This window comes from Marmota marmota, unplaced genomic scaffold, assembly GCF_001458135.2.
Source record: "Marmota marmota marmota unplaced genomic scaffold, marMar, whole genome shotgun sequence".
Taxonomy (NCBI): Eukaryota; Metazoa; Chordata; class Mammalia; order Rodentia; family Sciuridae; genus Marmota; species Marmota marmota.
This window is the reverse complement of record NW_026000185.1, coordinates 27397483-27419965: the sequence shown is the minus strand read 5'-3', so window position 1 is coordinate 27419965 and position 22483 is coordinate 27397483. Positions and strand designations below refer to the sequence as shown.

Genomic DNA, 22483 nt, shown 5'->3' with positions numbered 1-22483 from the left:
ACGGGGAGGAAAACCTGAGGCCTAGGATCCCCGGCCTGCGCGGCCCAAGCCGCCGGCCGCCCCAAGCGGACAGCCCGGCGCGCGGCCCCTCCCCCGCCCCGGCCCTACTTACGGACCGGCCGGCCGCCCCTCTCCTCCTCGGCGCGCAGCCACCCCCGCGCTACCGCCGCCGTGGCCATCAGGGCCAGCAGTCCGACCAACAGGGACAGCCCCATCAGCTCCGGCATCTGAGGGAGCTCCATATCGCCCGCACGCTGCCACCTCAGCCGCCGACTACGCTGGCGCCCGCACGTCTCCGCGCACGCGGGGGCGGGACTTGGCGGTTAGCGCGCCTCGAGGCGAGGGGCCTGGCGGTTGGCGGTTCCCGGAGGGGCGGGGCCTGCCCGTTGGAGGGCCTGGAGCCCCTTCCTCCAGGCGGTTGGAGGGCACCTCGAGGGGCGTGGCCTATCCATTAGCGCGCCCAATCGAAGGGCGGGGCCTGGCCTTGGGCGCTTCTTGCGAGGCGGTGCCAGATGTGGGCGTGTCCTGAGGGCGGACCCTGGTGATCCGCGGTCGTCAGGCTGCGGAGGTCGTGCAGACGCTGAGGGTGCAGGTAGTGAGATCTGCAGGTCCTCGTCATTCCTATCTTGAGTAACTTGCTGATAACAGTTTATTAAAGGCTTATTCTGACCTTGCCACACTGGATCCTTTCAAGGAAGCAGAGCAGGGGCTTTATTCGCATTTGACCCGTGGGAGAGTCTTCTTAGCAACAGGTGAAAGTTAGATGGGCTCTTGCTGTTACTGAAGGGGCAGAAGGATAGTCCTGGCATCGGAGCGGGGAGCATCCTAGCAAAGACCTGAAGAACAGGGATGTTGTAGAGAGGAAGGGCATGAACACGATAAAAAGATGGCAGACAAGGTCCGAAAGTCTGCAAGGCCTCAACTGCCAGTTCCATCCAGCATGCCGGATCACAGGAGGCAGTGGGGCAAAATCCATGTCTGGATTCTCTGGATGTGTAAAGACAAAAAGACAAAAACCCGGAAGTAGCTGCAAGAATATGAGGAGTTGAAAAGAGCCTGGGCTGGGGGTGGCCTGGGGAGGGGAAAGGAAGTTGAAAAGCAGATTTTATTTTTTACAGTGTTGGGGATTGAACCCAGGGCCTCACATATGCTAGACAAGCACTGAGCACCCCCAGCCTCTGAAAGCTTCTTAATCAAAATATAATAATAATAATATTATTATTATTATTATTATAGAATCAACAGGTAGTTGAAAAAATGAAGAGGTCCCAAGGACATTTCCACTCAGTTTCATCCAATAGTAACATTTCGCAAAACTGTAGTAGAAGATCACAACCAGGAACTTGATACAATAATCTACAGAGGTTTTTTTCAGATTTTGCCAAAAAGGACAAAAAAGATTGAGAGAATTTGGATTAGACCTGCATGGCTGGAAAGGGGATATTCTCAGTATGGTCATACTCCCTGGACTCCCAGCCCCACAGCCCAGAGCAAATCGAAGTACCAGGATCAGTATTCCAGCTTCTAATATTTCCATCTCCACCAGGGAGCTGCCTTTCTTCACCGTCCAAGCCCTGCAGCTTTAATTTATAAGGACCCTCTAAGGAGACAGATTACCACAGGCTGACTGACAGACACAGCCGCAGTCTCGCAGTCTCGGGTGAGGAAACAGATCCAGTCAGAAGGCAAATGGAGCAGCTTCATTTCCTTCCCTTTTGTCCTTTGCAGGGAACTGACATTGACTCAGTTGTGGGCAGTGGGGTGGGGAGTGCCAGGAGACGGGTGTTCAGAGCCTCCTGGGGCTTTTCCTCCCTGACTTGCTATTTAGAAGTGTAGGCATGGCCATGAACCACCATCTTTCGCCACCATCTAGAGGCCAAGCTTTTACTTTTAAAAGCATATTGCATGGGACATTTATTGATCCAGCAGTTTGGGGTTTCTTTAATCCCACGTTGTCTCCACTGATTAGGAGACAGACTATATGAAGTCGGGTGATGTTCCCAAGGTGGCACAAGTACGGAGAGAACCTGGGGACTTGTTGCAATTCATGAATATGGGACAAAGAAAAGCAAGAGCAGCCCTCTTTGTACAGCTCAGGCAAGGCTACAAAATCCGTTCACAGCAGTGGCTTTTAAGACAGGTGATGTCAGAGCTCTGGATGTAGCTCAGTGCTAGAGTGCATGTCTGGCAGGCATGAATCCCTCCTTGGGTTTGATACCCAGTACTACCCCCCCCCCAAAAAAAAATAGGTGATGTTATGAAATAATTTAGTTTTAATCAGACTCTGGAAAAAAATAACAGGATCAGGTCAAGTAACTTGCCCCAGGTCAACAAGGAAGCAGGGAGAGAGAATCCCGAGTCAGACCTAGTTCTGCTGTGCTCCAAGATCCACACTCCTCCCATGAAGCCTTGTGCTACCCCTCATGTGCTGTAGCCCATTTGGAAACCAAGATCAAAGTCAGGCAGGACATGGACACAAAGTAGGATTTGGGGGAGCTAGGTGGATCAGGGAGAGCATGCCAAGGACAGGGGGCCTTGGCTGACCTGTACAGTCAAGCTGTAGCTTCAAGCGTCAGCATATGGAGAGGTGAAGCAGAGGGAGGATAATGCCTTGTGAGGGCAAAGCTTGATGCTGCAGCCCAGGACCCAAAAAGACTCATAACCCCTTGTAATGTGAAGGGAGGGAGACTGTGGAGAAAGGAGGCTGGGGGAAGTTGCACCTTGAACATGTGCTCAGAAGGCTGGCCTCCGCAGGGGCAAGCATGTATTAGACAAAGTAATCAGATCCCTCATTATTTAAATAGTGGTTCTCATGTACAATCAGAGATATGAAAAATTGTGCTCTATATGTGTAGTATGAATTGTAATGCTTTCTGTTGTCATATGTAACAAAATTAAAAAAAAAAAAACACATAGATAGTGGTTCTCAAAGTGTGGTCCAGGAGTACTAGGCAGGCACATTCTTAAACTCCATCCTTGACCTGCTACTGGGAAACTTAAAGGTGAGGCCCAGCAATCTGTATTTTAACAAACTCCCTAGTTGATTCTGTTGCACAGTAAAGTTTAAGAACCTCTGCTGAATATAATTCGGCGGCAGAGCACTTACCTAGCTTGTGTGAGATCCTGGCTTCCATCCCCAGTACCAGAAAATAAAGCAAAACCTCTGATTGGAACTAATCTGAGCCCCAGCTACACGTTATTCACAGCTGAAAGCCTCTATTAGAGTTCTTGACCTTGGCTGAATGTTGGAAGCACTTTCAAAACTGCCAGTGTCTAAGCATCACACCTGGGATTCTGATCTGAGTTGTTCAGGCTGGATCAGGGCATGAAGATTTTTTTGAAGCACCCCAAGTTATTCGATCGCACAGGAAAGTTTGAGAAGCAGCTGGCAGGGACACAGAAGGCAAATGCTAGAGTAGATGGAAAGGTGATGTTTTGTGGACCAGGGGATGGCTGAAAGGAAAAGGCTTAGTCAACTGGCCAGGCCTCAGGAAGAGGTAGCACAGGGCAGTGGGGTGTGGGAAAGGGTTGAAGATATCTGCTTCAAGCCCACACAAGTTTGGATGATGGCTCCTGTCCCAAGAACAGAGAGGACCAGCTCAAGTCACCACAAATTCAAGGGAGCTGGAGAACATCTGGAAGGAGGTGTCAGGGCGGCCCATATGGTTGTATATAGCGCTAGGGAGAAGCAGAGATAGACATGGAGGAGGAGGTCCTCAGCAGAGAGGCTGAAGGGGCTTCCCCCGAGCAAGGCCCAGCATTTGCCCCAGAGCAAGAGGAAAAGGGAGCCAGGGCAGGACAGGCTGAGGAAGAGGCAGCAGAAACCCAGAAGGCACTGTCAGGGAGAAAGAGCCATCTGGAGAGAGAACAGTTCAAGAAAGCCAAGGGCCCAGAGGAAGCCAGAAGCACACCTGGATTTTTCAAGCAGAGACTCAGTCAGAAATGAGCTCAGTGGGAGCAGAGTGGAGGCAGGAGTCCAGCTGGGGGGTTCTAGGAGGAGGGGGAGCCTAAATTGGGCAGGGTCCGATGGGCACGTGGGAGAGGAGGGGAGACAGCCAACGAGTGTAAGCACACTTTCAAGGGAAGAAGCCATCTTGAGCAGGATCGAGGGTATGTCTTATGGAGAATGTCCTGGAAGGACGCAGCAGCAAAGAGCGCCAGAAGCTGGGCACACCCACCACCCCCATAGCAGAGTGGCCGAAGCCACCTCTGAAGCAGCATTGAGTGGCTCACAAACCATTCCACCTAGGGCAAGTGGCTTAACCCTTCTGTGCCTCAGTTTCCCAGCTCTAAAATGCAGATAATAATATTGTTATAACTTACATAGTGTTACATACCAGGCACCATTGTAGATGCTTTGTATATATTTACTCATTTTTTTTAAGAGATGGGGTCCTAGTCTACTGCCCAGGTTGCCCTGGAGCCCCTGGGCTCAAGCAGTCCTCCTGCCTCGGCCTCCAGTGCAGCTGAGGTTCCAGGCATGCATGGCCACACCCAGCTTAGATTTACTGGGAAATCCTCATAACCCACCAGTAAGGATGAAATGAGTTAATACCCAAATCACTTAAAAGAATGATCTGCACTTAATAAATGCTAGAAATGTTCAACAATTATTGCTTTTGTTCTTTTTGATACTGGGATTGAACCCAGGGTACTTTACCATGGAGCCACATCCCCAGCTCTTTTTGTATTTTATTTTGAGACAAGGTCTTTCCAAGTTACAGAGGATCTCACTAAGTTGCCCAGGCTGGCCTTGAATTTGCACTCCTCCTGCCTCAGCCTCCTGGGATCACAGGTATGGCCACCATGGCCAAATTAGTTTCTTTTTCAAATGAATGAGGGAAAGGAAAAGGCCACAGAAAGCTCTGTCTGCTATTTATATCTGACAATGTCTCCAGAAGTTCTGAGAAGATGTAAAAGGATCCCAGCCTGCGGGTTTGGATGCCAACTGCAGGAGGGATACAGCAATGAACAGAATCCACAGAGTCACCGCCCTGGCCTGGCCCCACCACAGTCCTTGGGGCAATGCTTGTTTTATGAATGAAGGAAGGAGAAGCATGGGGGCCTTAGCCTCTTCCTGCGACTCCACACCTGAAGTACCAGTTCCTTCTAGGGCATCCCAATCAAGTAGCTGTCCACCCTCTGCTTGTCCCCTCACACAGCAGGGAGGTCACTTCCACTCCTTGGTCCTGGCTCTGCTGTCTTCCAACTCCAAAGGCACGGAGCCCATGGAGCCTTCTGCTGTCTACGGAGGAGGACTTCCAGGGGGTGGGTTTCCCTGCCTCTTCCCGTTCTCAGCTCCGCACCCAGGAGCTCCTGGAAAGAAGTTTCACCTCCACCCAAAACCTTCCAGCAGCTTCTAGCTCAAAGTAAAAGCTAAGGTCATTTCACAATCCAAATGGCCCTCTACAAAGGGACCTTCCACTGTCAGCAGAAGTGACCACCCAGAGTGACACATGTTGACAGTCACGCCGCCATCCCACAGGCAGGCATTTTCTTCTTTTATTGATCAAGAATTATAAAACCCACATGCACACAGCCACACTCACACAAGATGCCTGTCCTGCTGTGGCTACCCCCACCCTGGTCTCTCCTGGCACCAGGCCCCCCTGGCCTCACCCAAGGGAAGCCTCCTGCAGCTCGGCAGCAGGAGCAGAGTGAGACCCTCCTATCTGTCTCCCTGCTCAGGAACTGAGGCTGGTGGCCCCTGTGGAGGAGCAGGCAGAAGTGACAGGGAAAGAGGGCTATCCTCCTCCTTCTCTGAGCTGGCAGCTTAGGTCCCCAGTGTCACAGCTGCCTTGGGGTCATCTGGTGGCTGAACCTTCCCTATCCCCATTTTGCTGAATGGAAATAGAAATCCAGAGATGGGCTGCGAGTGGCCCAGCATCACATCAGTGGTACAGCAGGGACAGGGACACACCTCTTCTTGGCCTCTAGGAGGTGGGAGACATGGGTCCCATTCAACCCTCAGGGAAGGAGCCAGTCAGAGCCTGGGACAGGAGGAGAGTGCCCAGCAAGTTGTCACTGGAGCTCAGCGTCATCTGCCAGGACTATAGTGGTCTGCCGACAGGACCCTCTGTGACTGCCCGCGTGGCTTGCTCGGGCACACGGCTGGGATCGGTTAGAATGCTGGTTGAGGCGCTCAGCTGGCGCAGGGAGTTCAGGACAGCTGAGGAGAGACAGAGACACCTCCCTGTAGTTACCCTGGTAGCTGGAGGATCATCCAGGGGGCCTGGTGGAAGGGCCCCAAACCCTAGTCTATGTTGAAGGCAGGTTGGACAGGGGCCTGAGCAGGGTGGAACCCCCTCCCCTGAGGCCTGACACTTCAGTGGGTGGGCAGATGGGGGCTCACGCACTTGGCCGGAGGGCAGGCAGGGAGCAATACTGGTCCAGCCAGGCCAGCGATGTCTGGCGGAGGCTGTGCAAACTTGACGTGGACACCATTCCATTGAAGGACTCGAAGAGAGGCCGGATGAGGACGCTGAACTGGGCCCGGGTCAAGGAGCAGGCCTGTGGTCCACATGATGCCCCCACCACCTCACATGGAGCCTTGACATCTGACCCAAACCAGGGGAAAGAAGAACCCAGAACTGTCTAACATTGACCCCAGTCCTGCTGTGCCTCCTCCCATCCTGCCAATGGTGGTCTAGCTCTCTGGCTCTTCCACAGCCCTTGCTCATGCTGGACTGTCCCCTATCCCTGGGCTCCCTGCCCTGGCTCAGTCAAGACCTTGACCCTGTGGCTTCCATGTCTTCTCCAGGTGTCACACCACCCACTTTGGGTTCTTAAGGACACCCCAGCACTTCCTGAAAGCGGGGCTTTGGCTGCTCTTGCCCAGGGCTCCTTCCTCAGTCTCCCTTTTAGCTCCACCTCCAGGCCATCCTGCTGGCCAAAGGCCTGAAAGCAGGGGGCAGAACCACAGCCCTTTCCCTGGGCCCAAGTAGCCCTCTGGTTGCAGCTGTCCCTGCTCCTCCAGGCCGCTGGTCTAAGTGAGGATACTACCCAGAACTTCCAGTTCTGCAGTGTTCGGGTCCGGACATAGTCGTCGAACATGTCTCGCATCTGGTCAAAGCGCTGGTGTGTGATGGGCACCCCGGTGGCGGGCAGCTGCTGCTGGCACAGGCTAGGGGCGTGGAGCGGGTGAGGGGCTGGGGGTTCAGTGGCCACATGTACCCCTTACCCCGGCCACCCGCCCAGCCCCTGCCTACCTGATGGCGGCGTTGAGCTCCTCGATCTCGTCCCGCAGCTGCTGGGCCTCCTCCAGCATGGCCGCCCTCTCCTGCTGCAGCATGAGGATGTACTCGGCGGTCTTCTGCAGTGTGGTTGCTTTGCTCACCTGCGGGCGCCACCAGTGTGGGCCTCCGTGCTGGAGGCTGTCCTACCAGAGTGTCTGGAGGACCTGGGATCTGGTCTTGCTGGGGGAGCCGCCCAGGAAGAGGCCCTGTGGCTGGGGCTCACCTTGAGACTGGGCTGGGCACTCAGTGTGCCCACGAGCCCGTGCAGGGTGTCGAACCCCAACTTGATATTGAAGCGACGCTTCTGCTCGGCAGATATGTGCGTGATGCGCCGGTTCTCAGTCTTGGGGAGCAGACAATGGGGTGAGCCTAGGAAGGAGCCTGGGAGGGGCTGGGGTAGCAAACCAATCTCGGGCCAGGGATGGTGCCCACCTTGTTATTGTCAGGACGGCCCCGGCAGAGGATGGGCTGAGGGGGGGAGACGCTGACACTCAGCGCCCCTGGGGCTGGTATGGAGTTGAGCTCCCCTGACCTCCGCCGTTCGCTGCCTGTGTCAGAGACAGACCCACAGACAGACCAACACACAGGGGAGAGGGTCCCGTTGCCTTGTTCCTCTCATCCTGGCCCCAGACACAGTTCTCCTTTATCCTTCTTCTCCCTCCACCCCCTGTATTCCCCAATTCCTGCAACCCTCTTTACCACCAGGTGCTGGAGGTGACAGCCGCTCTGCTTTGGGGACAATCAGGGGCCTGGGAGGGGCCAATGTGGTCGGGGCTGGAGGTGGCCGGGGTGGTGTAGGGACCGGGTTTGGAGGAAAGAAGGCACAGGGGAACTCGGAGATGGTCTCCTGCTGGGTGGAGAAGGGCAGAGAGTGGGGTAGAGTCTCTGGGCTCCCCGCACCTCCCAGTGCCCGCCATCTTACCGGAGACCCTGGGGCCCGCAGGAGGGCGCTGGGTGCCAGCGGTGGTTCCAGGGCTTGCTCAGGCTTGGCTGTGCACAGGCAGGACCGTGAGGGCTGCTGGGGCTGGCCCAAGCCCACGGTGGCTCAAGACCCCCCTCCTGCAAGCCCACCCGCTTCACGTACAGCCCACCTTGAAGGAACTCGCCCTGGGCTCTCCCAGCCCCCACCCCAAGGTCGCCCCCTCATCCCCACCCCCTCCCTCCAAGCCCTGCTCCTCCATCTCACCTCTCCTGAGCAGCTGCGTGAGGCAGGGGTTGTTGCTTCTGGCAGTGGCAGGGGCCAAGGTGGGGCCACAGGCCTTCCGTCCCCTGGAGGATGGGGTGAGGGGCTTGCCTCCGGGCTGCACACCCTGAGGCACTGCGAAGTGAGGGCCCAAGGCTGGCTCTGGGTACCCCGAGGGCAGATGGTCTAAGGGGAAGGCCGCAGGGACAGGGCCTGGGGCAGGCTGCACAGGTGGGAAGGCTGTGGGAGCCGGCAGTAGGGATGCTCCTGGGGCAGGGGGGACTGCAGTGAAGGGAAACCTAGCAGAGAAGAGGGGCTCCTCCTGCAGCAAGGCAGGGGGCGGAGCCAGGGGCGGGAAGGAGGGAGGGGCGCAGGGCTCCAGGCCTGGCACCTTGGCAGGGGAAGGGTACTGGAGGAGAGGTGGTGGGGCAGGAGGGGGGGGGAGCTTGGGCTTGGGGTCTTCAGGATGGAGGAAGTCAGAGCTCAGGAAGGCACTGGGGTCCAAGGAGCCAGGGCAGCTGTTCCGAGCCTAGTTGGGGAGACAGACAGACACTAAGAGCAGGGGACAGGGCTCCCTGCAGCCAACCCAAGCAGCCTCCTGCTCTGGTTGAGCTGTGGCCAGGGCCACATGGGAGAAATGATCCCTGCCTTTAAAAACAACCCCCACCCCACACACAGAAATTATAATCTAATGGGAAAAAGGAGTAGTCTACATTTATGCACAAATTAGGCAAAATCATCAGTCTCCCTGCCCACCCATGCATCTGCCAAATAGTTTATCCATTCATCTACTAACTTAACCACCAACCCATCTGGTAACCAACCCACTAATCCATTGTTTGTCCATCCATCCACTTGCTCATCCACCAATCCATCCATCCATCCAACCTCCACCTATTTCTTCTGTCATCTCTGAGCTACTTCATCTCCCTATCACAAAGCAGCTTCCTAGGGATGGAGTCATGGCTAATACCCGAGCCACCCATATTTCCTTCACTCACCCACCAGCCCATCTGTAATCCACCCAGCCATCCACTCGCCATTTGCATTTTCACCAGCCATTTATTCACTCACCAGCCCATTTATCAATCTGTGGTGTCTATGAACCCACCCACCAGCCCACCCATCCAACCAACCGCTTATCTACCTGTTCTCACCTACCCATGCGCCATCATTGACAATGCAGTTGTCCACTCACCAGTACACCCATCCATTCACACACTCATTCTCTCTCTTGTTCACTCATTGGACAAACATTTACTGAGTGGTGCCCTGTGCCTGGGCTGTGCGAGGTACCATGATGCAGAGGTGAGCAAAAACTAGCCCTTCCAGGAGGGAGCTCCTGGCAGAGGAGACAGACCCCTCAGTGACCAACTAGGATAGTGCCTCAAAGTCTGAGATTGGAGGGAAAAGCCTTCTCACACAGAAACAGGAGCGTGACCTCTGAACCAAGAGGTAGACTCACTGTTTCCTACATATCTGTGAACTTCCTGCCTCCGTGCTTTGGTTCCTGCTGTTCCTCCCACCTGGCTTGCCCTCTCTGTCTCCTCTGTCCACACCTGAGGCTCACAAAGACTCAGAACTCCCTGCTCTCTTCCAGAAAGCTCTCCAGAGCAACCCAGCCCCAGGTGGTGCCCAGCTCTGTGGTTCTCATGCCCTGGGCCTTCCCCCACCTACACCAGTCCAGTTTTGCTGCTACATGGCCCTCCCAGAGTCTCTCTGGATTGGCCAGCTCAAGACCTGGATTTCAGGAAGTTCCTGTAGACAGCCTGGACATGGGCAGGGCCACAGCCAGAGCCAGCTCTCAGGTGAGCTGGGCATGGTCGGTGGGGTGGGGGGAGCTCACCTGCAGGCGGTTGTGTCCCGGGAGGTGGGTCATGATGGAGGGGGCTGGGGGTGGCTCCGGGACGAGGATCCCGCTGCTGAAGAGAGAGTCAGCCACGGGGCTGAAGCCAGGGGGCTCTGGGAAGTTTGAAGATGTGGGTATCTGTGGGGGTCTGTAGTTTGTGAAGAAATCTGCAATTTGGACACACAGGGTGGCAGGGTTAGGGCTCAGGCTGGCCAAGGTGGGGTGGGCGCTGGAGGGGGAGAGGGGCTTCCACAGGAGTTTGTGAAACCAGGAGTTTCTGTCTCGCTTGGGGAATCAGACAGAGGCTGGGGCGGGACAGGGCCCCAGTGGATAGAGCAGGGGTCGGGGAGTGAGTGAGCAGGGACCCAGGGTCCCCCAGAGAGCCCCCACTAGTCCCAGGAGAGCCCCTTCCCCACCCCATCCCCTTGCCTGCTCCCCTTACAAACTCTGCTGGAGGTCTGGAAAGGGTGGCATAGACAAGGGCCAAAAGGGCAAAGGGTGGGGTGCCGGGAGGAGCTCCCGGGTGGCAGGAGTTAGGGGTGAGCTCGGGGTGAGCTGGTCAGGAGGTCAGTGGGTCAGGGAAGGTCAGGTTTCTTGGAAAGCCAACAGGTAGGGCTGCAAGAGCAGAGCCCAGGAGGAGGAGGCAAGGTGTGACGGGGTGACAGGGCCCAAAGTGTGGTCTCAGCCTGGGCTGAGGAGCAGGGGGCGCTGAGAAGCCTGGAAGGGCTGGGGAGGCGGGCAGCCGGATTGTTTGGGGCGCGGGTTGTGTAAGTCCTGGGCTATTCTGGTTTTGGGAAGCAGCTGCCTGTGGCCTGACCACATCCCGGGCCTGGGCGCCACCCGCCCACCCGCTCCCTTCCGGGCACCTTTCTCTGACCCTGACTGGCCTGCGGTCTGTACCAGCTCTCAGGGCTTCTTGGGCTGCCAGACCTGACCCCGCCGTGGCAGCTTCCTATAGGCCTGGGATGGACCCTGTCCACTCTTTCCCTTCAGGGTCCCTGGCTAAGGGAGCTGGTCGGGCCTCTTTCCCAGGAGCCCCCTCTCAGGAGATCAGATGCAGAACCTACAGGAGTCGTGTGTGTGTGTGTGTGTGTGTGTGTGTGTGTCTGTCTGTCTGTCTGTCTGTCTGTCTTAGGTGATTCTGCTTTGCCAGAAGGCATAGAACCTAGGGGTCAGCATCAGTCTGTGGCCATGTCTGAGCCCTGAGTCCCTGTGGACCTGCCCTGAGGCAGCAGGCTCAGCAGTGTTACCTACTCTCTGCCCACATCTGTCTTCTCAGCATCTGGTTAGAAGGCAGCTTCCTCACGATGCCCCCTTTCACGGAGAAACTGGATGGACCAGGTGGTGGTCACTGATCCTCCACCCCAGCTCCCCAGGGACCATGGGCCTCATCACTAGGCCACTTGAGGCCCAGGGCTTTAGAACCAGCTCACACAGAGCCTCCCGCCCACTGCGCCCACGGAGGCTCGGGCATGGGGTGGCAAGGCTCGGGCATGGGGTGGCAAGCCCCGTGCATTCCTGAGGCACAGTCTCCCTCTTACCCGAGGCTTCCCATGCCTGTTCCCACGCTGGCTTGAGAGAAGCCACTTCCCAGCCTTGACCTCTCATGGAGCCCATCCCTCCCTCACCTCTGCTCCCCTCCCTGGCCTGCCCTCCTTTCCTGGAGCCCCGTCCTCTAGCTACCTCCTGTGCCCTGCCCTCACCTAGCCTCCAGTCTCCATGGAGTTCTGTACCCTCCCTGGGTTCTAGTCCAGCCTTCCAGGAAGGGGCTCCTGGGGACAACTGGAGTATGAGCCCTAGAGCCCCCATGCTCCCTGCCCTCCGGGTGCAGAGACTTGAGAGGGCCACACTAGCCCTGCTCAGCATGACCCACAATTGCCCCCACCCAGCTGCTACCTTGGACTGAGAGAAGCCGGTGCCCAGCCCCAGTCTGTCTGGGTCTCACCGGGAGCCTCGAGGGACCCAGCTGGGCTCCTACCTGTGGTGGATGCTTGGGTACCCAGGCAGGGCTGCCGCCCTCCCAGGCTGGTCTGCTCCCAGGGCACTTCCATCCACTTCTGCCCCCGGCAGCCCCCACCCAGCCCAGGGCTGGGGCAGGGGTAGGGGTGGTTCCTCATTCCCTAATCCCCGCCCCATAGGCCTCCTCCTCTTGAGTGACAGGCCCACGACCCTGTGGGGAAGGAGTTGGGGGGGTCACTGAAATTAAGCCTCTATCCCAGGGACCCTCCCTCTTTCCCCTGGCCTTGAATGAGACAGCCTGAGCTTTGATGTTTGTCTAGCCCCCAAAATGGCTTTGGGGGCTCCTAAATGCATGCATATAGGGAGCAGTCTGCAAGATCTATAGCTCAGTGAAAAAAACAATGTGAGGAAGAATCTGCTGTGAAAACAGAACCAGATATTGTCCACATTGGCTTATACGGACATATCTCTATCTCTGGAAGGACACCAGGGCCAGGTGCAGTGGCACACACCTATAATCCCATGCAGGGGACCGTGGTGGGAGGATTGCAGGTTTGAGGACAGCCTCAGCAATTTAGCAAGACCCTAAGAAACTTAGCAAGATCCTGTCAAAAACTGCTGGGCAAGTAGGTCAGTTCTTGAGTTCAATCTTCTGTACCAAATTTTTTAAAAAAGGATGCTAAGACATGATGACTTCATGGCCCTGGGTCAGGAGAGGAAGCAGGGAAACTACTTTCCAAAATGCTTTGCAAGGTCTGATGGTTGGAATTTTCCTAAAAATACTACAGGAGAAGGAGGGGGAGAGTGGCCAGGTGAAACAGTGGCCGAGAGCTGGCAGGTCGGGATGGAGGCCATGTGGGGTTTGTTGACCGACTCTCTCTCTACTTGTGTATGTTTGACATGTTCTTTAATAAATACTTTTTAAAAGCATTATGTAAATAATAAACAGACCCAAACAAATCAAGGTCCCTTTCCCCTCCGAGAAAGTCTGGCATCCTCTGCTTTCCTGGGAGCCCCTGGAGCCTGCAGCTTCAAAGTCCCTGCTCTCCTGGTCCCGAATTTCATCTGGCCTTGAGCTAATGATAGGCCACACTGGCTGTATCCTAAAGCTGGACAAAGGAGGGTCAGAAAGATGCTTCAGAAATGACCCAGACCATCTGCCCTCCCAGAGGGGCCTTGCACTGGCCTGGGGTCTCAGGGTCACCCTGAGACTTTCCTTCACTGACCCTGCCCATCTGCCTCACCTGGGGGAGGGGTCTTCCCCACCTGAGATCTCCATGAAGTCATCCAGGCTGGGCTGCAGAGGCGTCAGGTCTGGCTGGATCATGTCAGCATTGCCGACGTAGGCTGGAGGGGCAGAGAGACATCAGGAGCGGCGGAGGGGCAAGAGCGCCTGCACCCCTTCACCTGGCCATCCTGCCACCCTCCCCTGCCTCCTGCCTGGACACAGGCACTCAGCGCCTGCACCCCTTCCTCTGGCCATCCTGCCGCCCTCCCCTGCCTCCTGCCTGGACGCAGGCCCTCACCGTCCTCGGGGGGCAGCTGCAGGGGCGAGGGGCTGGGCTGTGTCATGGTGAAGAGTGTATCGGAGATGTCGGACAAAAAGCAGTCCAGGTCCAGCAGCTGCCGCCCACCAGTCTCCTCCTCGGGGCCCCCCAGCAGCACGGGCACCACGCTGGAGAAGAGCTGCTCGCACCATCGCTCTGGCGGCGGCCACCCACCTTCCGCCTAGCGAGATGGAGAGGTCACTGACCAGCCAAGCAAGTCACCCCTTGCTTGGGGATGAAGTGGCCCCCGGCCGAGGGCCTCTCTGAGACACACCACTTCACCTTCCCTGGGCACCACCAGGTTTGCCTCCTGGAAGGCCAAGGTCAACTCATCACTCTCCAACAACTTCCTCCAGGAATCAGACCAGGATGGCCAACACCCTTATCAGAAAAGATAAGGGTCTCTTCCTGCGATCTCTGTTTTTCCCGGCCTGAACCACTTGCACCCCCCTCACAACCCACCCTCACCCCCAGACGCTGCCCTGGCTAGCTGGGTGGAAGCAGGCAGATCCCAGTCCCCACTGGACTCCCAAGCACCTACCTGCTTGGGGGCCAAGAGATCCCCTTCTCTGCTGGACTTTCGGAGCTGCAGGGACACAGAGATGGACGCTGGATCCCTTGCCTCCTCCCCTTAGTTCCCCCGTCCCCAACCCCATCAATGGGATCCCAATGTTTCTCCCAGGGCTCCCCAGGCTGCAGCCACCCAGAGTAGGCAGTCTGCGAGGAGACCATGTGGCCACACGGTGGCGATGTCAGCCTGGGTCTGAATGAAGGGAGCAGGGGTCAGGGAGCCCCTCCAGGGCTATCCAAGAGTCTGTGGCCAGCAACCGCAGGAGAAAGTCCTGGGGCCATCCCTGGGTCCCTCACTGACCCGCTTCTTGTAGTAGATGCGCCACTTGTGGTACTCGCGCATCACCACCTCGATGCGCCGCTTCCAGTAATTCCCTTCCAGGACGACAGCCTAGGGAGGGTCAGGGGAAGGGTGACATCGTGACATCGGCACCCTGCCGCCAAGTTCCCAACTCTCATCCAAACCCTGCCCGCCCGGCCAGCCGTTCCCACCGAGCGCGAGGAAGGGGGGAGGGCTTTTTTAAAAAAATTTGGAACAAGAGATTGGGTAGGTGGGTAGGTGGGTGGCGGCCATCAGCCTCAGCTACCTCGGGTTTCCGGTGTTCGTCAGCCTCTGGCCCCTGCAGGGGTGTCACGAAGCCACAGACGGGGCTCTTCCTCCGCTCCACATCTGAGAGAAGGGGGCCAGGTGAGGGGCACTAAGCTCCCTCATCCCCCCCACGGGGATGGAGGGGGGGAGAAACTGGGCCTCAAGTGACACCCTATGAAATCCTGCCTGGACTTTGAGACTGGATTAAGCGCTGCCTCCAGGAAGCCTTCCTGCTTGCCCTGGCCCTCTGGGATCTTCTTTGCCCTCTTTGGGAGCTTGATAGGGGCACAGGCAAGGTTTGCTGAATAGATTGTGAGGCCACAAGTCACAGGCAGGGTCCCCTGTCTCTGGCTCCTTGGTATGCACACTCCCACCTCAGAAAACCAGCCCTGGCCCACTTTCTCCCTGCCACCTCCCTGAGCCCTTGTCCAGCAACCTCCACACCTCTCTGTCTCCAATCCTGACCTCTCCTAGGTCCTTTCCTTCTGGCTCAGAAGCACATTCCAGCCCCTTCCTATTTTTTGGTACTAGGGGTTGAACCCAGGGGCACTTAACCACTGAGCCATGTCCCCAGCCCTTTAAAAATATTTTGTTTAGAGACCGGGTCTCTCTCAGTTGCTTAGGGCCTCACTAAGTTGCTGAGGCTGGTCTTGAATTCTTGATCCTCCTGCCTCAGCCTCCCAAGCTGCTGGGATTACAGGCATGTGCCACTGTGCCCAGCTCCCAGCTAATTCTCTATGTCTTTGCACCCCTTTGCTTTGCTCCTGAGCTCTGAAATTGTCACTTGTCCCTCCACTTCCACACCTCACTCTCATCTCCACCTCCTGAAACTCAGCATCTGCCCCACACCACTGGATCGGTCCCCCCAGACCTCAGTATGCACCGCCCACCTCCTCCAGGAGCCCCCCTCTGCTCTCCTGCCCCCTCACCTCTGGGCACTGTCTCCTCTGCGGTGCCACCCCAGCCTCTCTCATTGCCCCCTTCCAGCTCCAACTCCATATCCCAGCTGCCTAGGGACCCTCAATAAGGATGTCCCAAAACTTGCCACAAAAGTTCCCCACCAACACCCAGCATTCCAGTCTAATGCGTGGACAGACCACATCAGTTCCACAGGACCTGTGACATTTCTTCCACCGTCCCTCCCCTCCCTCTCCTCTCTCTCAGTCATGCCCTGGTCTCAACTGGACTTCCTCGACTCTGGGGCCCACCTGCTTCTCTCCCTTCTCATCTCCTTCATAAGCCCCACCTCGGAGGCGCACAGCCTACGGTCTACCAGGAATGCCCATTCCTCCTCTGCCCACCCATCGGGGCAGCCCCTCCTTCCCCAAGCCCCCATGGCCATGTCTTCCCGTGCTCCACCCTGCCTGTCAACCCTGTGCAGGTTTGCCTCCCCTGGGACAGGGTGCCACCCAGCAAGCCTTTGTTAGAGGGAATCGGGCTGGGACGTAGCTCAGTGGTAGAGCTCTGGCCTAGCATGCCTTGGGTCCACCCCAGCACTACCAAAATAAAACAAACCAAACAAAGCAAAGGTGACCCTTGCAAAGACGACGATCACCAACTCCTCAAGAGGGGCCAGTTCATGAGGACCTATCTTGCCTCAGCCAATTTTCTCTGGGACAAACATGGACATGGAAGTTGGGGACCGCTGGAGTGTGACATTCATTAGGACTTTTGGCACCATTTACAAAGTCCTGCCCTCAAGGATATTCTGCACAGTGGACGCTCATTGGACTGGAGGAAGGGCTTGGTCCTGGCTCCTGAGCCTGGCTTGGACAGGAAACAAGGGACCTTGGGTGCATAGACTCCCAGGGGCTTAGAGCAAGGAAGGCTTTGAAGAGTATCTGTCCCAAATGAGAACATGACCACCAGGAAAGGTTATGTATGTCCAGGGCCCCCAGAGAATCAAGGTTGAGTGGCCTCTCCTGCCTAGCCCGGAGACCCTGTGCTCTGGACAGAAGGGCTGTGACAGTGTGGCTTCCTGGGGCTGGGGAAGGCTTTGTTTGGTAAGTTTGTTCCTTTGCACCTTTGCTGGGACAGATGCTGGGACAGGGATACATGGTTGAATCAGGGCACTCTCAGCTCCATGGAGAGATAAGGAAGTAAACAAACACAGCACAGATAGTGCAAGTGGAAAGTCCTTCTCGCCTGCCCAGGAGAGGTGCAAAGTGCCCTGGGAGCTCGGAGGAAACCAAGACGCTCTTCAAGCATGGGAGAGCGAGTGGCGGGGCAGAAAGGAGGGACCCCGGAGGTCAGGAGGCTGCTGAGGGGCAGCAGGGCCTCCCCTACTGGGGACTAAGGCGAGACGCTGGGGCGGGTGAGCCAGGCAGCTCTCTACCCATCTGCAGCCCACCTTCAAACCTTTGGTTTTGGAGGAAGAGGGGGTTCCTGACACATGCTGCCACCATGATCCAATAATAATGATCAAACCCAGCTACTCATATCCAGGGAGTCCCTCTGAGTACAGGCTCCCTGCGGAGGTACAGACGGCCTCACTGAAATCACACAGTAAACTGGTGCTTGGGACCTGTCATTACACCCATTTTTCAGATGAGCAAGTTTTGGATCTGGAAGGCTGGCGATTTCCCTGTGGCCACACACATAGTCAGGACCTGCTGGGACTCGGTTCAAATCCAGCTCTGTGCCATACAGAACCTGGAGTCCCTCTGGCAACTTGTACCATAGCTGGAGATCAGGATCGCCTGGGTGAGGACCCCAGGGATGGGGGCATCATGACTCAGCGGTCATCAGAAACTTCTGCAGAGTAAATGGTTTATGCCCCATTCAGCTTTGGGAGTAAGGGGGACCTTGGGTGGGGAGACACTGACTCCCCTTGGCTTATCAGCTTCCTGGTTTGGTCATTTTGGCCGGGACCTGTCATGCAAGTTCTCAGAAATGGTAGAGACCCAGAGAAAGCATCCAAAAGGCCTGGATCTCCTGCTTTCCTGCACAGCCCAGCTGCCCCCTGTGGTGGGCAACCTGCATGTGCTCAGAGAGCACTGGAAGCCAGCAGTGGGAGTGGGGGGCGGGGTGCTGCACGGGGCTGCCAGCTGTCTTTAAGCTCCGTGAACCTGAACATGTCTCTGCCTTTCTGAGCCTCAGTGGCTCATCGACAGAATGGGCACCATCATAACCCTCACTCAGAGTTGCTGGAAAGCCCTGACTAAGAGGTTCTATGATGGTGCCTGGCACAGAGATGAAGGAAAGCCAGAAAATGACACTCCCTCTGCTTGGAGGGGATCCACAGAGCCAGCACAGAAGACCGTGTGTGTCCCTCCTGGGCTGTGTGTTCCCAGCTCAGAGCTGCCTTTGATCTTGCAGCAGGACCTAACTGAACTGGACAAGGTCCTGATACTCAGCTGACTGATCCCATCCTCAGCCTATGCTGCCCTGCTGCACAGGGGACTGTCCCTAAATGGATAAACATGACCTCTTCAGGTATATAACTTAATTCCAGGCACCTTCATATCTATTGTCTCCACATCGACCATGAAAGGTAGGGTTGGTGCTCTTATTTTATAGATAAACAGGTTCAGATAGGTTAAGCCTCTTGCCCGAAGTTACACAACCAGCAAGGGGCAGAGACAGGGTGAGAACTCTAAGGCCAGGGTCACTTCCACCACCCTATATGGCTTCTCTGGATCCCATCTACCAAATACCTGCTGGGTATTCAGTAAGGACTTCAATAAAGCTGGTGGAGACCCCTGCAAGACCTTCCTCCGTTTCCCTATTCATAAAGTGATGCAGTTGGCGGAGAGGATGTTTAATACCCTTCTTTAGCCTGGCATTCAAGGCACCTGACTCTACTAGTGGGATCCAGAATGGGCCTTGAACTTGGCCCATAATCTTAGCCTACCTTAGTGCTTCCAAGGGGTGCCCTTTGGTTTCACAGTGGTCAGCACCCTCTGGGACACATTCCCCAGCACCCTCTGGGAGTCAGAAGTTCAGACATCCCAGTCAGGGGGGAGCTCCCCAAAATGCCACAGCGCTCTGCCAGAGCTGGCTCTGAGGGCCCCCGGGGGCTTTCCCTGTAGAGCCCTCTGGCTGCGGACAGGCCACTCCACGGTGCCCACTCACACTGGATATACCAGGCTCTCCAGATGGCGTTGTTGAGGCGGATCTTGTCTCGGCAGAGCAACTTGAGGCCTTTGAAGTTCTTCCACTTGGGAGACACCAGCTTGCCGCTGTCGGGGGAGAGGATGGGTCAGGGTGGGGTGGGGATGGAAAAGGTGGGGGACTCCTGCAGGAACTGGCTCCACCCTCTTCCCATTCACTAGGCATGTGTGGCTGGCTCTCCCAGCCCTGCATCCAACCTGCTGGAAACTCCTCGAGTCAGACCTTAAAGACTGGGCTCTATGCCGTGTTCCCCGAGTCAGACCTTAAAGACTGGGCTCTATGCCGTGTTCCCCGCAGACACCAGCCTGTCATCCAGGCTGACCCTTGCTTATCAGCATGGTGATAAGAACAACTGCTTCCTCCTGGGTGGCCTCACAGGCATCTGTCTTGTGGACCAGCTGGGGAGGGTCGCCCAATTCTTTTCCTCTTCCTTCTTTTCTTTTTTTTGCAGGAATTGAGCCCAGGGCTTTGCACATTCTAGGCAAGTGCTTTACCACCGAACATTCCCAGCCCTTTTTATTTTTTATTTTCAGACAGGATCTCTCTAAGTTTCAGAGGTTGGCCTCAAACTTAAGATCCTCCTGCCTCAGCCTCCTGAGTACTTGGGACTACAGGCATGAGTCATGATGCCTTGATGCCTGCCACATTTGTGTTTTCTTTTCTTTCTTTTTTTTTGGTACTGGGATTTGAACCCAGGGACTCTTAACCACTGAGCCACAGCCTCAGCCCTTTTTATTATTAATTTAGAGACAGGGTCTCACTAAGTTGCTGAGGCTGGCTTTGAACTTGTGATCCTTCTGCCTCAGCCTCCCAAGCTGCTGGGATTACAGGCGTGCACCATGGTGCCCATTTCTTATTTAATAAGAGTAAGAGATGACCCCGAGGGACAGGAAAGGAAAGACTTTCTTGGTCTCACTGGCCCCTTTGGACCAGGAGAGGCCAAGGGCATGAGGACAGTGTGCCAGGATGGTGAGGAAGACTCTTCCCAAGGGGTAGCCTCAGAGCAGCCAGGAGCGCTTCACACTGCCCTTTAGGTGCCCATCTCCAGCCCTGGGTTGGTAGTGTGTACTGAGCTGGATGGTGTGCCCTTCTTAGGGCCACAAGGGCCCACAGGAAGGTATAGAAGACAGGGCATTTTAACTCTGAGCCTAACACCAGTTAGTGGTCCATTAAGTCTGCAGGGCGAAGGGCTCTGTGCAGATGATGGTTTGACTCAGGGTCCTGCTGGACACAGGCCAAGTCTATCACCACCAGCAAGCTGACCCAGGAGGTCAAGATGCTCTGGGACACTAGACCCTGTGGGGTCTACAAGCCAGGTTTGCATACAAGTCCCTCTGGCTCACCTTCTGCAACCCTCGCTCAGATGGGGAGACCCCGAGCCTTGCAGAAGGCCAGGCAGCTCTTTCCAGGGGCCCCTCCATCCTCCTGGGGGTGACAGGTGGCAGTCTGACCCCTCAGCTCTTCTCTCTATGGCACCTTGGGTGCATGGATCATTGGGTCTCCTCTCCTCTCTGGTCTCCAAGCTCCTGTGTTTGCTTTGGGGTAATGATGGCTGCTGGGGGGAGGAGACTGTCACCCCAGAGTATAACAGGCCTCATTACCCAAATAAAGTATATAGCCAGTGCCCTAGCCTGATGGCTGGCCCCCTCTGTCCTGCAGTTGGATAAACACCATCTGTCCAGTAAGAAGACATGGCTGGGGGTGGGGGGACTCTGCCCCCTCCTGGGCCAGCTTGTTTTGTCCACCCAGATGGGGGAACTCCTGAGTTTGTTACCCCTGCCGGTATCCCAGCAACCTCCCAGCCCCGCGTGATCACCCAGTGCCTGCCCTCCACCATCTCCCTGCTGAGGTGTGTGGCCCAAGCAACATCTAAGCCTGGGAGGAAAGCATTTGGTTGGTTGGATGTGAGGGGTGGGACCCAGCCTGGTGCAAAAGCCCTGGGATAAGGTTCAAGAGCTTCTTGTGACCAATGGGAAGCTCAGAATCTCAGGGATGGGATGGGGAGAGCCTTAGAACTTGGTTCAGCACCCCACCCCCGACATGGAGGAATTCCCTTGAAAGTAGCCCTAACAGGGGTCCTTTTTGCTGCCCCACCCTCCGGAGGCCACTCTTTCCCTAGCTACCCTGCTCTGACCATGAACAAGTGCTTTCTTGGAGTCTCCACAACTTGCCTCCCTGGGGCTTCCACCCACGAAACCAGGGAACACAGGCTACTAGAAAAGTCCTCTCCCTGCCCACACTGCCCTGAGGAGGGTGAAAGGCAGCAGGCTGTTCTTCTCAAGTTGGCCTGTTTCTCCCACCACTTTCTGGAGCCCCTGCCTGCCTGGCTGGTCCCTTTCCATCCAGCTGCTTCCCTGGGACACTGCTTCTGCAATTCTGGCTCCTCCAGGAGATCTCTGTAACTGCAAGTCAAACACTGTCCCAGTCTGAATCCCAGTTTTTTCCTATACCAAATGGGGAAACCGGAAGTCTCCTCGGCTGACCCACCCCCATCCTCGGTGCTCAGGCTGGCACCCAGGACAGGATAGGGAGATTTAACATTCTGTGCATTTGGTGGGGAAAAATCCAGCAGCTCTCTTCACCTCAGCCGCCCCCAACTGGGGTTATATCAGCCTCCAGCCCGCCTCTTAGGGGGCAATTTGGGGGTATTCTCTGTCCCTCATCTTACCAACCTTCCCTTTCGCCCACCCATAGTCTGGGCTGAGGGGCGGAGGTTACCCACCTCATGTGGAGCTGTTGTGGTGTAAGGGGTGTAAAATGGGTGGGAAATGAAGACCTTTAGGGGAGCGTGGGAAGAAGGGGGCACATCCAGTGTCCTAGGACCTCAGATGTTTTGTCCCGGGCCGTCTCGTGATGTCCAAATGGGGGAGGGCAGAAAGGGACGGGAATTTGAACTTTCCACATCGGTCTAGCGCCCTGGATGATCAGGTTGCAACATGACCTGGGCCCGAGGCCAGAACTTGTGGGCCAAGGTTACTTTGCCTCCAGCCAATGGGGTCGCGCGGCTCGGTGGCCACCGGGTAGGCAAAACTCCTTGGCAATCCGCACCCCAGCTCCAGCTCCCTGTGGGGCGGCAGGTACCGGTCTGTAGCCAGGGCTTCTCTCAAGGGGAGGAGGCGCCGCGGAGGAAGAGGAATATTTGCACAGAGAAGAGATCAAGGCCGCCGATCCCCCTTTCTCCTCTCCTGTTTTCGGTTGATAATTTATCCTGGCCCCTCGGCTGCAGAGAACTTTGCTCCAGGGCACTGAGCCAGGACCCCAGTTCGCGCCCTCCTCTGGGACACGGGTGTGGAGAGGGAACCGGGTGCGGCCTGCGCGTTCTGTGCCGCGCTAAGTAGGGATCCCAGACTGCTTTAGGCGCTCTGCTGCCCGCGGCCACCCGGGTCTGCAAGCCCTGGCCTCCCCCCCCCCCCCCGCCCCGGCACCAGCCCCTGCGGC

The 22483-nt window shown here is 56.4% G+C and overlaps 2 protein-coding genes across 7 annotated transcripts in view; both read right to left on the bottom strand.

Annotated features, from left to right (window-relative positions):
• Tbl2 (transducin beta like 2) overlaps positions 1–1130 on the bottom strand; it is an 8962-nt gene extending 7832 nt beyond the window's left edge. Inside the window, exon 1 of the mRNA XM_015491430.2 lies at positions 113–1130. Within this exon, the coding sequence (XP_015346916.1) occupies positions 113–242 (130 nt within the window). The 5' untranslated portion in view covers positions 243–1130. The remainder of the gene's footprint in view (positions 1–112) is intronic.
• Positions 1131–5459: 4329 nt separating this feature from the next.
• Positions 5460–22483, bottom strand: part of Mlxipl (MLX interacting protein like) — a 32590-nt gene continuing 15566 nt past the window's right edge. The window contains exons 2-17 of one of the 6 annotated variants that reach the window (XM_015490684.2): positions 19007–19113; positions 14931–15013; positions 14645–14734; positions 14315–14359; positions 13753–13954; positions 13493–13573; positions 10265–10434; positions 8422–8947; positions 8158–8225; positions 7935–8085; positions 7668–7783; positions 7459–7578; positions 7209–7336; positions 7000–7123; positions 6357–6486; positions 5460–6169 (exon numbers count right to left, since the gene is read on the bottom strand). In XM_015490684.2, the coding sequence (XP_015346170.2) occupies positions 6051–6169; positions 6357–6486; positions 7000–7123; positions 7209–7336; positions 7459–7578; positions 7668–7783; positions 7935–8085; positions 8158–8225; positions 8422–8947; positions 10265–10434; positions 13493–13573; positions 13753–13954; positions 14315–14359; positions 14645–14686 (2022 nt within the window). In that variant the 5' untranslated portion in view covers positions 14687–14734; positions 14931–15013; positions 19007–19113 and the 3' untranslated portion in view covers positions 5460–6050. Of the gene's footprint in view, positions 6170–6356; positions 6487–6999; positions 7124–7208; positions 7337–7458; positions 7579–7667; positions 7784–7934; positions 8086–8157; positions 8226–8421; positions 8948–10264; positions 10435–13492; positions 13574–13752; positions 13955–14314; positions 14360–14644; positions 14735–14930; positions 15014–19006; positions 19121–21767; positions 21788–22483 lie in introns of those variants that run through there. The other 5 variants (XM_048789936.1, XM_048789935.1, XM_048789934.1 and 2 more) reach the window with 5 other exon arrangements.